This window comes from Geotrypetes seraphini, chromosome 1 (assembly GCF_902459505.1).
Source record: "Geotrypetes seraphini chromosome 1, aGeoSer1.1, whole genome shotgun sequence".
Classification (NCBI taxonomy): Eukaryota; Metazoa; Chordata; class Amphibia; order Gymnophiona; family Dermophiidae; genus Geotrypetes; species Geotrypetes seraphini.
The window spans coordinates 547,277,142-547,293,773 of NC_047084.1; the positions used below are offsets into that span (position 1 = coordinate 547,277,142).

Below are 16,632 nucleotides of genomic sequence, written 5' to 3' on the forward strand. Positions count from 1 at the left end.
TTTCAATCAAAATCCTATTTTTTTTAATTTGTTTTATGTCAGTTGGTTCTTTCATTGCCTATTTTTGCCCCAGTAAAGTTTTTCATTTTGCCAAATATTTTTAAAACGTTCCTTCCCGGAAATAATGTGCCATCATTAAAAAAAAAAAAATATATATATATATATATTTATTCTTATGTCATTATATCCACTGGCTATTGGTATCAGTTTTGATCCATTAACTAATTTATTCTCATATTTCTACAAATGTTCAAAATAAAGCACAGTTCAATGGAAGGGGTACTGCTTTTGGTTTCTAAATCAGGTATCAAAATACCTTAAGCAATGCTAAAGAACAAAAAGGTTAGGATCTAGTGTTTGTTTCTTATATCATTAACATCAGACCACTCAAATTTTGTGAGCCCTAATCTATTTGTTCTAATAGTATCCAATTGGTAATGTTTGGGAATATGCTTCACAGACCTATCACCAGAGATGTTATTTTTGAAATGCCTTAATGGACAACTAAGCCAAAGTCGAAAACATTTGCTTTATATCAAACTAAGCTGTTTCCATAGATATTTAAAATAAGCCAATCTAGAAATGGTTTTACATGGAAACAATGTTTTCTTTGTTAATTGTTAATAACATTCTTTTATCTTCACCAACTATAATTACTAAACAAAATTAATTCACAGACTTATTAAATCATTGAATTTTCTCTTTATCTTAACAAAGGGATTAGAAGTCCTTAAAGACCTGTGGGTTGCTGAGTGTATGTATGAGATAAAATTTGTAATGAAGTAAAGTTTAAAAACCTGTTGCCATGAGCCAAAAATACTTGATGTGAAAGCCAAAGATTTAGGGGAGACAGGGGAAGAAGTGATTTGATCCCCTGATCTGCGTCTTCGACGCCCAGTACCCACACCACTGGTATAATGCATCCAAGTACCAATATACTCTGGGCTAGACACACTCAGGGGGCTCTCTTCCTGGAAATGAGAAAGGGGGCAAAAAAAAAACAGCAAAGCATGGAAAGTTAGATACAGAACCATCTGACCAAAAATAAATAAATAAATAAATAAAATTACAGTTTGTTGCACCCTTATATATACTGCATTAAAACTGCTGAGTCAAAGAGCATCTATTTAAAGAGGGGCGTGACCTGTACGCCTCATTTTTTCAATGGCAAATTATCTAAATGGAAAACTAATAATGGCAGTTATCAAATCACAACTATGCCCACATGGAGAACAGAATTTATGGGGAAATACTTAAAGTACAATACACAGAGCTTACCTCATATTTTTTATGTAATAAACTATCTGCTTTTTAAAGTTTTCAAGTTTATTAATATACAATATATGATTTTTAGGTTAAATTCACAATTTTCTGACTTCAAGCACTGCTACCAGTGATGCCTCCATTTAAAACATGATACTGGAAGTAATCATTTGATGGGGGGAGTGTTTCCCCAGAAATATCTTTTGTGCCTGGGAAATGTGTAATATATCCTTGAATACGTGAATATAGCTTCATGTAATTGTAGGTCTCACTGCATAGGCCTCCTTGCAGAATAACAGCATTTAAAAACCTAAGTTAAGGCACCTAAATTACATTCTTTTGAAACAACTGTTCCAGGCATTAGAAGCTTAAACTGTTACACAGCTGAAAAAGCACTAATATTCTATATATGACAGAACAGGAAGGCATGACAAAAATGAAAGCAATTATAAAATGTTTGCATACACTCCGTTCATTACTTCCCCTACTTACATGTAGAAGGAATTCTGCAAGGCCAGCAGTTCTCAATTTGTTTTTTCATTTGACTGCATCCAGAATAAAGAATGTAAATTAAACTAAAGTTGTCTGTCTATAACAGGTACTAACAGAGGATTAATGAGGCACACAATTCTGCTCATCTCTACACCAGTTGACCATGAGTTTTAAATTAAGTGAAGTGACAGAGGAGTTCTGGTTGCAAGAAGGGCCATTCCCACTCAGAAATTGCATATTAGTTTTGAACTTGGGGCTAGATGCACTAAAGTCAGTCAGTAATAACAACTGGATCGCTGTTGGCCGATTTTCTGGCTGATTGTGGAACAGCGATTGATGCACTACCAAGTTTGCATGCAAACCCGACAGATCAATCACTCAGTGAGCATTTGACACATGCGCAGAGCCTTAGCAGTGACAAGGGAAGCAGCCTCCTGTCACTGCTATTAGGGCTTCTTCTTCTTTTTTTTTTTTTTTTTTTTTTTAATATTACACATGCAAAATTTGCCCCATTAAAACAAAACAAACAAAACAAAAACCAAGCCCCTGCACTGATGGCCCTCCCCAATGACCCCCCCCCTAAAAAAAGAACCGGCACCACAAAAGTAGTACCTCAAATAGCTAGGGTGGGTTTGCTGCGCCGACCGAGGATCCGAAAGCTGAGTTCTGTCTTGCAGCAACATGCACTCTGTAGACTTGGCAAACATGTGAAGAGAAGACTACGTTGCTGCCCTACAAATCCTCTAGCTTCAGCCTATGAAGAAGCCACACTGCTGGTAGCATACACCTTGACGGAAACAGGGGACTACTTCCCAAAAAGAATTTAGGCTGAAGAAATAGCCCTGTGGATCCATCCGGAAATCATGGCCTTGGAAGCGGGAGCACCCCGCTTAACAGAATGAGTCAGCACAAACAGATGGTCAGAGAGGCAAAACTCGTTAGTGACCTCCAGATAACAAACAAGAACTCTTCGCATATCCAGTTTCTTCAACAGCTGAAAGACAGGCAAATGCACTTCCTGATTTACATGGAAGGCCAAAACCACTTTCAGCAGAAAGGAAGGAACCGTCTGAAGGGAAACCCCTGCCTCTGAAATCTGGAGAAAAGGGTCTTGGCAAGACAAAGCCTGCAGTTCCAACACATGACGCGCCAAAGTAATGGCAACCAGAAAAATGGTCTTTAGCATCAAGTTCAAAAGGGAAGCATCTCGAAGGGGCTCAAAAGGAGCCTTGGTGAGGCTAGACAACACCAGGTTAACATTCCAGGCATAGAAAGTATGTTTAACCGGCGGTTTAACATGAAGAGCCTCCTTCAAGAACCGAGCAACATCAGGATGAGACACCAAAGAGGATCAACGGTCCCCAGATCTAAAACAAAAAAGCCCAGCCACTTGGACCCAAAGAAAAGCCACAGTAAGGCCCTTATCCAAACTAGCGAGATCGGAACTGAATACGAATCCACATGGCCTTAGGCGCACCAACGTTGGAAGGTCTTCCATGACTTAGCATAAGCCGACACTGAGGACTTCTTACACTTGAGAACAGTATCAACAACCAGTGCAGAACACCTTTATGCTCTAAGGCTGCACGCTTAAGAGTCATGCCATAACAGTAAAGTGACCCGGATCCTCCAAGGCCATTGGCCCCTGCATGAGAAGGTCCGGATAGGCGCTCAGTCGAAGACAGCGACCCACGTAGAGATGCAACAGATCTGTGTACTACAGTCTGCGAGGCCAATATGGAACCACCAGAATGATGCAGCCTGGATGAGTCACGATCCTCCGGATGACCCAGCTGATTATTGGCCAAGGAAGAAAAACATACAGGAGAATCTCCTGAGGCTACGGCTGCACCAGAGCATTGAGACCCTCGCTTCAAGGCTCAGATCTATGATGAAGAAGCAACCACTTTCTTGTTTTCTGCTGTTTCCATGAGGTCAAAAGCGAGGCCGCCCCCAGTGCTCCAAAATTGCTTGAGCATATTGTTGCCAGAAGCTCTGTGAGAATCTCTGCGACGTGGCATTCGCATATGGTCTGGAGTGCCGTGAGCCAAGAAAATTAGACGGACCAGAACCCCTAGAGGATCTGGGTCTACTATCAGGTGGGGGCGATGGTCCATCACAGAATCCATGAGGTCGTCCAAGCCTTTGCCAAACAACAATTATCCCTTAAAAGACAGCCTAGCTAATGTCACCTTGGAAGTGGAATCACCAGCCCACTGTCTGACCCAGAGAATTCTGCAGGTTGAAATGGAGTACGCCGACACCTTTGCCAAAACTCTCATGAGTTCATATAAGGCATCTGCCATATAATCCGTTCCAGCCATCAGCAGTTGAGGAGGGGGATCCACCACTTCACTCTCCAGTGTGCGTAGCCGAGAGAGAAAGGTGCGTGCAACAAAATACGTTGCCATAGCAGCTTTGATACCTAAAGTAGCTGCATCAAACATTTTCTGAGGACCAAATCCACATGGTGGCCTTGCATATCCTTAAATACCACACCCCTCTCACTGGGGAGAGAGGTGAACTTTGTCACCTGCACCACCAAAGAATCTACACTGGGCTGACCTAAAAGCTGCTGACACTCCTGTGCCAGAGGACACAAGTGTGACATAGCTCTAGCACTTTTCAGAGCACTCTCCAAAAAGTCAAACTGCTCCGAGACCAGAAAGCTCATATCCATGTACCAGGGAAAAGTTGCAGACTGTGAGCGCACACTACAAAGCCAGGGGGAAGAAGGGGATAGAGCTGGCTGAGTGACTAAGTTAAATTCCTGCAAAGTCTCAGCAAAAATGTCCGTCAGAGTTGAAAACTTAAATAAGCACAACACCATAGCATCATCACCAGGATCCAACGACCCCGAAGGATTCACAGATTCAGCACCCAATCCTGCATCCCCCGGTCCAGGAAGCGCTGTTCCAGCAAACAAGGGATCAGTAAGGTAAAGATCAATATCTGGGTCCCTCAGATCAGGATCAGGCAGCAAAACAGCCGCAGCAGGCTGAGACGAGGATGTGCCCAAAGGCACTATGCCACTAATAGGACACTGCGGAGGGGGATTGAGACTGCTCAGGGGAAGAACACTTGTTTTGAAACTCTGACCACAAAAATCTCATGAATTTAGAAAAGGTGTCCGTTTCTTAGGTTATGGAGGGTCCATTTCTTAGATTGTGGAGGGTCCATAGCCTGGCTGACTGAGAAAACATCCGTTCTGAGCACCGAAAGCAGTATTGGCTGCCCCATTGTGCTAGCTGAGTATTTTATCACATACTTCAAAGGGGAAGAAACTATGCTGGATGCCACAGCCCCCCCCCAGCTGCGCCACATGGCATGTGGCAAAAAGAAACTCTAAAAGCGCTAAATTTGTGCAATCCTGACAAGAATCCATATGAAGAGAGCCCAAGGACGCCATCCCAGAAGTTTTCTAGGCAAAATTTGAAGTTTTGAGGAAGCAGAGAAAATTGAAGAAAAAAGAGAGCGTTAAAATCCTAGATGGCCACCAGTACAAAATTCACGCCCAAAATGCAATATTTTTCACACTTCCCAAACTCTAAAAAGTCAATTCTAAGATTTTTCAGGAGAGAGAACACAGGGGAACACCTGGGAACATCTGGAAACACTCCACTTTTCCAACCTCCCTCAATGTCTCTCACAAGCTGTCAGCCTGTACTCATTGTGACAGACAGGATCCATGCAGCAAACTAGTGCTGCCTGATTCACCAATTCAAATCGATTCACTTGTTTTCTTAAAAAATCAGACCTGCCGATTCAGTGACCAATCTCCTCCACGCATACTATAGGGCCTCCTAAAGCAGCGCTCTGGCAGTGAAAAGTCTGTCCTAAGCACTGACTCTTGATGGATGTCCCCTGCCACTCCTACTTTAGGAGGACTGATGTCAGAGCTCACAGTGATGGTGGAGGTGGGGAGGGGTGTCGATCATGAACTGCTGCATAGGGGCATAGGTGCCAACTCTGTGGGTACCCCACGTCACCATCAGCCCCACGGCTTTAGGGGGGCTCCCTGAAGGCCAACATGTTTTCCCCTTCTCTCCACCATTTCCGACTTCTCTGTGGCCTCCTATTCTCATTTTAAAAACTAATTAAAGCTTGCAGAGTAGAGTGCTGCCCGATTTACATTTCGAATCGATTCACTTCGGGTGAATCGATTCGAATCGATTTGTATTTACAAAAAATCAGCTTCAATGATTCAGGGCCCAACCCTCCTCCCTGTGCCTTCAATCTCCTAAAGCAGGATCGGCAGCACTGCCTCTTGCTGGCTGTCCACTGCTGCTCCTGCTTTAGAGGGCGAGGGTCAGTCGGGAAGTACAGTGTCCTCAGGCTTCCCCCCTGGCCTTACAGTCTTACTTTTACTTAATTACAGCAGGGGAGCAGCCTGTAGAGCGGATTGCTGGTGCTGTAGGGATCCTTGCAGGCTACTGTCGTCCTCAGGAGCTAATTAAATCTGCCACGATCCTGCCCATGACGTCAGAGGAGAGGCAGGCCTGCAGCAGAGGGAATGTGCTCCTGCTGACAACGGCAGCCTGCAAAGATCGCTAAAGCACTGGCGATGCTCTCTGCAGGCTACTCCGCTATTGTAATTAAGTAAAGGTAAGACCGAGAGGCCGGGGGGGAACATGCAGGCTTTCGGCGGGGGGGGGGGGGGGCCTTGGTGTAGAAGTACATGGAGGGAGGGAAAGGGGGGTTCAAAGACATGTGCATATGCTGGATTGGGGGAGGGGAAGAAATAATGGGTTTGAAAACAGAGGAGAGAGAGAGAGATGGTTGACAATACTGGATAGGATAGGAGGGGATTTGGGAAGAAAAAAGGAAAGATGGTGGATCCTGGGGTAGTAGGGAAGGAGAGAGAGATGCTGAATGAAAGGGTAGTTAAGAAAAGGAGAGATGGTAGATCTGGGGATGGTGGGGTCCATCACTGCAGCTGCGGGGATGGAGACAAAAAAAGGGAAAGATACCAGACCTCTGGGGGATGGAAGGGAAACAGAAGGGGAGGACAGAGATGGAAGATGTATGGTTTAGCACCGAGAAGGAAGAAACGACAAATGGGCAGGAGACCCTGGCAAGCAAGTTATCAGAAGATAGCCAGAATCTGGGACCAACATGATTTGAATAATGACCAGACAACAAAAAGTAGAAAAACTAATTTTATTTTCTGTTTTGTGATTACAATATGTCAGATTTGAAATGTGTATCCTGCCAGAGCTGGTGTTAGACAGCAAGCGTGAACTAGGACCTATAAGAGAGAGGAAAAGTCTTTTTTGTTTATTTTGTTTACACCACAGCGCCAGTGTGGGTAGGAGAGGGCAAAGGGGGTGAAGAGGCTGTAAATGGGGTGAAGAGGCTATACACTTCTCCCTCCGTATACACGAAAATTTTGAAAAAATGTGAAAAACCTTTAGGGCTGACCAACCCACCCTGCCTCCCTCCTGTGTTCCGGACCTTCCCAGACCTTACTTGGTGGTCTAGCGGTGATGCAAGGCAGGAACAATCTTCTTATACTCCAGGTGATAAAGGCCAGCAGCGTGACGGATTTTAAGAAAAAATGGGATACTCACGTGGGATCTTTAAGGGAGTAAATTCAGGGGAGGGGATACCTGGAATGGGCAGACTTGGTGGGCTATAGCCCTTTTCTGCCGCTTTTTTCTATGTTTCTATACTCCTGCCCCATGCAGAGCCGTTATCAAAAATGGCTGCCGTGAGTTCCTGTTGTAGTCTCATGAGACCACGGGAACTCACAGCAGCCATTTTTCATGACAGCTCTGCACGGGGCAGGAGTGTAGGAAAATTGCGCCTGTCCCACGTCACCGCTAGACCACCAGGTAAGGTGTGGGAAGGTCTGGGACGCAGTGATTCACCCATAAAAACTAGGTACTAAACAAGCGGATTCGGAGGGAGAAGTATAAAATAAACCCACTAGGATGTTTGAAATAAACACCCAACTGGGCAGAAAAATTGAATCGAATCGAAATTTTTTTTCCTGAATCGGGCTGCACTACTGAAGAGGATTGCTGGTACTTGAGCAATTCTAGCAGACTGCCATCAGCCTCCACTACATGTTCTCTCTACCGCGGTCCATTCCAGACCAACACAGGATGTCACATCAGAGGAGACGTGTGGCAGAGGCTGACAGCAGCCTGCTAGATTTCCTATAGCCCTGGCGATCCCCTGCAGGCCGTAATTAGTTTTTAAAGTGAGACCAGGAGGCCAGGGGGACGATGGTGGAGAGAAGGGGGAAAACATGCCGGCTTTAGGGGATCCCCCTGGTATAGCTATTAGAACTACACAGAGGGAGTGAGGGGGTTCAAAGAGAAGGGCACATGCCAGACTGAGGGAGAGGGGAAGGGGAAGAAATAATGGGTCTGAAAACAGAGGAGAGGGAGAGAGATTGTGGACAATGGGATGGAGGGAGGGAAGGGATGGAGGGAAAAGAAAGGGAGAGAAATTGGACCCAAGGAGTGGTGTGAAGGGAGGGGGGATAGAAATACTGGATAGGAAGGTAGTTGGGAAGAGAAAGAGAGAGATGGTAAACCCCGGGGGGGGGGAGGAGGGAAAGATACTGGATGAAAGGGTAGTTGAGAAAAGTAGAGATGGTGGATCTGGGAATGGTGGGATCCATTGCTGCAGCCACTCTTTCATTCTTTTGGCTGCTGGCAACATGAGTGAAATAAACAAGCTGCCTTCTGTGGATGGAAGCCTTCCCTCTGCTACTGCTTCCTGATCCTGTTTAGACATGAAGTAGTAGCCCAAGGAAAGCTTCACTTATACTGCCAGTGGCCCGAAGAGCACAAGTTTACTGTTTTTTCTGATCCCATGGAGGAGAGGAATGGAGGGAGGGGGGGGGGTCGCTGTAGGACCACGGTGGGGTGGGGGGGTCATTAGAGAAATGCTGGACTGCAGGAATGGAGATGAAAAAAAAGGGAAAGATGTCAGACCTCCGGTGAGAGAAGGAAAATGGAAGGGGAGGACAGAGATGGAAGATGGATGGTGAGCATGGAGAAAGAAGAAAACGTCAAATGGGTAGGAGACCCTGACAAGCGAGTTAACAGAAGACAAACAGAAACCAAGAGCCTGGGACCAACTTGATTTGAATAATGACCAGACAACAAAAGGTACAAAAAAATAATTTTATTTTCTGCTTTGTGACTACAATATGTCAGATTTGAAATGTGTATCCTGTCAAGAGCTGGTGTTAGACAGCGAGCATGAGCTAGTACCTAACAGAATGAGGAAAAATCTTTTTTGTTTTGTTTACATCACAGTGCCAGCATGGGTAGGGGAGAGCAAAGGGGGTGGGGTAGGTGAAGAAAATACAAAATAAACCCGCCAGGATGTTTGGAAACAAATAAACACCCAATTGGGCAGGAAAAGTGAGTCAAATAAAAAAAATCTATTCAATAGGCTGAATCGAATCAAATTTTTTTCCCCTGGCCTCCCTACTACTGCAAATCTGCTTTCAGCTCTCTCACAGTAGATGGATGAGGAAATTCACTGCCACAATGCTTGGGATGTTTCTGCAAAGCTGATCTTCAGCTGCCAGTCATACTCCTATGTCTAACTGCACCTCCACCCCTGCGGTCCAACAGATTTGCACAGGGATGGGAGGTGGCAAGAAGACGCAGCTGGCATCCTGAGATACACCGCTGAGTCTCCTAAGGGCGCCTAAGAGCCTGCTCTTGACCCCTGCTTAACAGTAGGTGAGACCATGTCAGCAATAGCCCTGAGCTCCAGAGAAAACTATGCAGGCTGGGTAACAGGCACCCAGTGGGATCAACCTGTCAGCTTCAGTCCAAAGTCTGTGAATTCTCAAGCAGGCAGAGCTTCAAAATCGCTCTAAGCACCAAATTACCCCAAAAAGGGACAAAATTACATCAAACTAAAAATAATAAATGGGGAAAGCAGAACAAATACTCATGCAGACACGCTTGCATGAGGAAAGAACTGTAGATGGAGTCAGAGAGACCAGTGAAGTACACCAGAGACAGAGTGAAAAATCCAGAGTGGATTCCTTCTGTAGCAGCAAGCATTTATGGGGAAATAACCTATCTGTCTCTAGAATGTCTCACCTATTGCACTGCAACACTGCATTTCTCAGTAGACAAGAATACTTCCCAATGAAGTCTGAGGGCTATAGGGATGTATGTCAGCAAAGTTATGGCCCCTCCCTGTGGGAAAATATTTAGTGGATCTCCTTTATCTCATTAGAATCCAAAGTGGCCCCAGCTTAAAAATTAATGAAGACCACTGGTCTAGGGGGTAGCAACACGTGTTCCCTGTCCTCTCTTTAGAATTCCTGTCAACAGAACATCAGAATGTTCTTTTTCAGTTGCAAAATGAACAATTGAGGAATTTAGAATGAAACTAGGCTCAGGTTCTATAAATAGTTTATTATTTTTGCATACTTTGAAATGATTTTTTTTTTGCAGTTCTCATTAGAATCTCGGAGAGAGCAGGAGCTAGAAGGTCTTGAGCATGTGCAGATGCTCAAGGCCCAGCAGAGATCACTGGCAGACTCTTTCGGCACCGGCACATCCTGTGGGTTGGTGCTGCATGCCAGTGCCCAATTGCAGTAAGGGTTTGGGTGGGCAGACAGATGGGCAGGGGCGATGCCAGTTCTCAGGGGTGGGGTGGAAGCACGCTAGTGGGCTCGGGGAGGCGGGGAAAGTGGTATCTTTTTGGGATATGGAACAAATTGCCCGTGCTTTCATTAACTCCTATAGGGAAAGTTGCTTTGATATACAAGCACTTTGTTTTACGAGCATGCTTCTGGAATGAATTATGCTCGCAAACCAAGGTTCCACTGTATAATGGAGCAAGGAACTTGCATGAATAGAAATACTTACTTCAACAGAATTTATCTTTTTTGATCGTGGAAGTGGCGATTTTCTGTGTATGACAATTGGATCAGAAACCAATGGCTTGAACATTATCAGGGATCGGTCCGGTTCATCCTTTCTGAAAATGTTTACTTCCTCATCACTATCATTGCTGGGCGAAGGTTTCTACATGAGAAATAAAAAAAAAATTTCTTCCAGAGATACATCTAAAAACAAACCCAAATAATTTACATTGTATCATCTAAAAAGGGAAGTTATCAATGTGAGCTACCATTATAATAGGTTATTTTAGTACAGGGTTCCCTTTTAAGCAATAATACCATGTATTAAAATACCATGATTTGTGATAAAATAAACCATCTTTAAAAGTAGCTTGCACTAATAACTTTCTCCCTTATTCAGACCTCAGTTCTTAAACATTTTTCATACTCTTTACAGAGAAGTGGGGAAAGCATGCAGACAATGGTTCATGGAATTCTTTCCAACCCCTCTCATATTGTGTATATGTTGGGTAACAGTATATGATGGCAAATAAAGACCTGAATGGTCAATCTTGTCTGCCCAATAAGTTTTCCAAAGCTGCATCTGCTACTCCGTGCAGATTACACTCCATCCTGATTAAAGACTGGCACCACAATAGGGCAGTCTCACAATCACGCAAAAGCAGTTTTACAATTTTGATTGCAGCAATTCATTCCCAACACCTGATTAAGCCAGCAATCCAATAATATTGCCAACTAACATTATTCCTACTAAAAGCCATAAGGTCTCTCTCCCCCTCCCCGAGATACACTCAGAGCATAGATAAGTGTGTGTATATTTAAGAGCTGAACAGGAAATGCGTCATGAGAGATGAACACCAATCACAAGCGAACAGAGATTAAATGATGGTATTCCATTCTATACTGTCGTTAAGTCCATGTGGGGCAGACTAGCAGAAAAATAAAGATTCGTCTGTCTGAACACAAGAGCAGACTGAACACCAGCTCTCTGTCTGCTCCTCTAGTTCCCCACTGCCTGGACAAATGTCACTTGTTTTATGATCTAACTTGGTTTGTTTTGGAACAATTAACCGGGGATTTCAGAGGGGACTAAATGCATCACATCCAACTAAGGGAACAATTTTGGATTTTTCATTTATGTGCAGTACACCCACATAGACTTAACAACAGTATAGAATGGAATACCATCATTTAATCTCTGTTTGCTTGTGATTGGTAATCATCTCTCATGACGCATTTCCTGTTCAGCTGTTAAACGCTGTGTGCGCTGCTCTCCGTTAGCTCCGCCCTCCTCCCAGCCGGCTTGTTGGATTTAATGTGTGAATATTGCTTGTTATCTTCAATGGGTTCCTGATGAAGGGACATTGTGTTACTGAAACCAGGCTTGGTTAAACCCGGCCAGAGGGGATCTTCAATTCAATTGTGGTGATTTTTTTTTTTTAATAATTCTTTATTCGTTTTCAAATTGAACAAGTGCCCAAAAGAATATAATATACAAATTATTCCACAATAGCACATTAATATCTACCACATAAAGATCTAGTGATACAATAACCCCCTACCACCCATCCTTCATCACATTTTCAAAAGAAATATACACATATTATATACCATATTATAACATATTTTGTAAAATTATTCCCCACTCCCTCCCCCCTTTAATGTGCTAAAAAAGAAAAAGAAAAGGAGAAGAGAAGAATTGATGACTATTCACCACAATATTTTGCCAATGGCCCCCATATTTTTATAAAGTTAGTATATGTCCCTCTTTGTATTGCTTTTGCTCATTCCATTTTAAATATATGGCATAAAGAATTCCACCAAAATGTGTAACTAAGGTTACTGTGATTTTTCCAATTATTGGTTATATGTTGGATGGCAACCCCAACATTGGTTATATGTTGGATGACTAATAAAAGCTTGTTGTTATATGATGATATTTGACTCTTTTTTCTCATCATCATGCCAAATAACACAGTATCATAAGAAAGTGCAACATGATTTTCCAATAATGCGTTTACTTGAGACCAGATTGAATTCCAAAATATCTTAATATAGGGACAATAATAAAGTAAATGATCTAATGTCCCAGGTTCTAGATTACAGTGCCAGCATCTATTGGACTTAGAACTATATCTAGTTTTTGTAAATGAACAGGGGTCCAAAACACTCTATGTAACAAAAATAACCAAGTTTGTCTCATAGATGCTGACACTGTACATCTCATTCTCCAAGACCAAATTCGTGGCCATTGAGATGCAGAAATTTGGTGCTTAATCTCAATGCTCCAAATGTCTCTCAGACCATTCTTTGATTTTGTATTCAAGTATCCAGATAATAATTTATATCACAATGCGGCTTGATGTCTTAGGAAGTCTGCTTGGAAGCATAGGAAGTCCATACTATACTGACTATTCAAAGTCTTCCATTCAGGGAACCCTACTTGAATGGCCTACTTCAACTGCAACCATTTAAAACTTTGTGTTTTACCAAGACCAAATCTATGTTGCAGTTGTGAAAATTCAAGCAGTTTACCATCCACAATAACATCATTTAGAGTTCGAATGCCTGCAATAATCCAGTTCTTCCAAAGGACTTGAGCTCCGCCTATTTTAATCTTGGAGTTTATCCATAAGGATTGATTAGTTGACTTATTAATTGGGATAGGTGTTAAATTACTGGTATATCTCAATGTTTTCCAAGTATCCATTAACATTTTATTTTCCCCATATCTCCTAGGCATGTTAATACTTGGAACATGAACTAAATTCAAAGGAAACAAAAGGCACCATTCCAAGTATAACCAATCTGGTGCATTATCTATGAGTTCTGGGAGGATCCAATACATAGCCTGACGTAAAATATAGGCTTGATGGTACCTATAAAAATTTGGAAAATTTACCCCGCCCTCCTCAATTGATCTTTGCAAGGACACTAAAGCAATTCTAGGCATTTTGCCAAGCCAAAGAAATTTCGTAAGAATACCATTAAGCTTTTTATAAAAGGACCCCTGAAAATAAATCGGTATCATACTCATTTGGTAACAAACCACAGGCAAAATCATCATTTTAATAGTTTGAACTTTCCCCCACCAAGAAAGATGTAAGGGATTCCATTGCTCACATAACTCCGTAACTCTTTTTAATACAAATTTTTCATTTTCCTTTACTGTATCATCAATTGTACTTTTAATTTGAATACCAAGATACTTAAATCCATCCTCTTTCCATATAAATGGAAAAGAATCAAATAATCCTTTTAGACAATAAACATTTAAAGGTAAAATTTCTGATTTACTCCAATTAATTTTATATTCTGAAAATTTACCAAATAAATCAATCAATTCCAACAAACAAGGTAAGGTAGACTCTGGATTTCTCAAATAAAGCAGAATATCATCTGCATATGCCGAGATCTTATATTCCATATCAGAATAAGGAATACCCTGTATCCCCTTTGTTTGTTGCATAGCTAACAATAAGGGTTCTAATACTATATCAAATAACATAGGAGATAAAGGACAACCTTGTCTAACTCCCCTCTGCAATTGAAAACTCTCAGATAATGTATTATTAATATTTAATCTTGCAACAGGGAAGCTATACAATGTTTTTATCATTTGTATAAATCCAGAACCTATGCCAAACCAATCTAAAGCTTGATACATGAAATCCCATTCTACCCTATCAAAAGCTTTCTCTGCATCTAATGAAACAGCAAAAGCCGGCTCTTCCAAATTTTTGATAAATTTAACATATGAAACACTAATCTAGAGTTATTAGAGGAATTAGCAACAAACCAAGTCTGGTACATATCTATAATATAAGGGAGAGCTTTAGATAATCTTCAAGCCAAAATTTTCACCAGAAGCTTATTATCCACATTTATTAAAGATATAGGCCTGCAGTTTGAAACCAAAGTGGGATTTTTGTTTGGCTTAGGCAAAACGATTACTAATGATTCAGCCATAGTACCCTTAATATGACCTTTTATAAGTTGTGTCTGATATAAATTTAATAAATGAGGTGAAAGGACATTTTGAAATGTTTTATAAAATTCTACCGTATATCCATCACCACCTGGAGCGGATCCAACTCTAAGAGACTTCATCGCTGATTCTAATTCTTTTATAGATATAGGTTCATCTAAACTTCTTTTTATATGATCTGGAACCTTAGGTCCAATAATTAAATCTAAAAATTTTAAACCATCCTTTTGCCTCTCTATATAAGGCTCAGAAGAATATAGGATTTTATAAAATTTCAGAAACTGCTTTAATATTTGATCAATTTGATTATTAATAATACCTTTATCATCTTTTATTGCATTAATGTTGGTTCTTCTTTTCTTTGCTTTAAGATAATTTGCCAATAATCTTCCCGCCTTATTAGAATTTTCATAATACATTGTCTGTTTGGAAAACAAATCTCTTCTTATCATTTTTGAAGCTAATTCATTATATTTACCTTTTGCTTTTAAAAGAGCCTGCAATACATCATGGTCCCATTTGCTTATCAATTTGGATTCTAATATTTTAATTTCTTTTTCTAAATTCAAAAACTGCATTTTAATCTGTTTCCTAATAAAAGCAGAATAGGAAATAATATAACCTCTCATAGTCACCTTAAAGGCATCCCATAGATTTTCAATAGATGTATCCTCTAATAAATTAAATTGAAAGAATTCCCTAATTTGTACTTTAAAATCTGTCAAAAATTTGTCATCCACAAGCAATGCATTATCAAATCTCCATAGAGGTCTTCTATTCTTTAATTGATCTATTTGTAATTCCACCCATATTCCAGCATGATCTGAAATAATAATTGGATCAATGGAAGCTTTAAGCACATGTTGAACTTTATGAGATGAAACAAATATCTAATCTAATCCTTAGGTTTGTACATAATCAATTCTCAAAAAAGACTTATGGACCTGTGAACAGAATGAAAATTCTTGATCATTAAAATGAAGAATACGCCATATATCTTTTAAATCACATGATTGAACCAAATTATCCAAACCTAAAGATTTTATATTTTTACTTGGTTTTTTATCCATTAATGGACCCATTACAGCGTTGAAATCTCCAGCTACCACTAAATTAGAAGTAGCCAGTGGTAATAACAAGCTCTGCAAATTTATTTTTAAATCTTGTTGGTTCAAATTAGGGGCATATATATTAAACAACGTCAGGGTATTATTTCCCAAACTCATATCTACGTGTAACCACCTCCCATGTGGATCTGAGTTTACTAATTTGAAAGTGGCCGTACATTTTTTATTTATAAGAATTGCTACCCCTGCTTTTTTACCTGAAGCCGGAGCACAAAAACATTTTTTTACCCACCCACCTTCTAGTTTCTGTGATTCCATCATATTAAGGTGAGTCTCCTGTAAATAATAAACATCCGCATTCTGCTTTTTTAAAAATGATAATACTTTTTTCCTTTTGATCATATGGTTCAGGCCATTGACATTTATAGAGAAAATCTTAAAAGACATAATACAATTTTAATTCAAAAACATAACCATCCTCTTCCCTATCTCCAATTCTAAAGTCTGAAAAAATTCTCCCTTTAGCACACATATTAAACCCCATATTACCCATTCCTTAACATAACCATCACAATAGTGCATTGAAATCCCACCTTCTTCCCACCCAAACCCCCCCAATATAATGACTACCTAAGAACACACATTGGAATAATAACCCCAAACCCCCCCACTCCCGGGCAACCATATTTACTTACCACTATCATTTCATTAAGACTTATCTCAAATCCAATCCATCTAAAATTATGCTTTAATTAATCATCATATCAACACTATATCTTCTTAGATCTTACATTTCCATTTCCTATTAACATACTTAATTAATCAATTTCTCTGTATATTACAAATAATCAAACTCATAACAATACTTACTACATTATTTTCATTAAATAATCCATATATTCTCATATAAAATCATTCCTATTCACATACACACCCTGAAATTCATTCCCAATATTCTAATTATTCAATAT

The 16,632-nt window shown here is 40.8% G+C and overlaps 1 protein-coding gene across 10 annotated transcripts in view; it reads right to left on the reverse strand.

Moving 5' to 3' along the window:
- The window catches only part of PPIP5K2 (diphosphoinositol pentakisphosphate kinase 2), a 501,817-nt gene that overhangs the window by 123,216 nt on the left and 361,969 nt on the right, over positions 1-16,632 (reverse strand). For 7 of the 10 annotated variants that reach the window (XM_033929166.1, XM_033929168.1, XM_033929165.1 and 4 more), the window contains 2 exons: positions 10,611-10,769; positions 798-971 (listed from right to left, as the gene is read on the reverse strand). In XM_033929166.1, coding sequence (XP_033785057.1) covers positions 798-971; positions 10,611-10,769 — 333 coding nt within the window. The remainder of the gene's footprint in view (positions 1-797; positions 972-10,610; positions 10,770-16,632) is intronic. The other 3 variants (XM_033929172.1, XM_033929170.1, XM_033929173.1) reach the window with 1 other exon arrangement.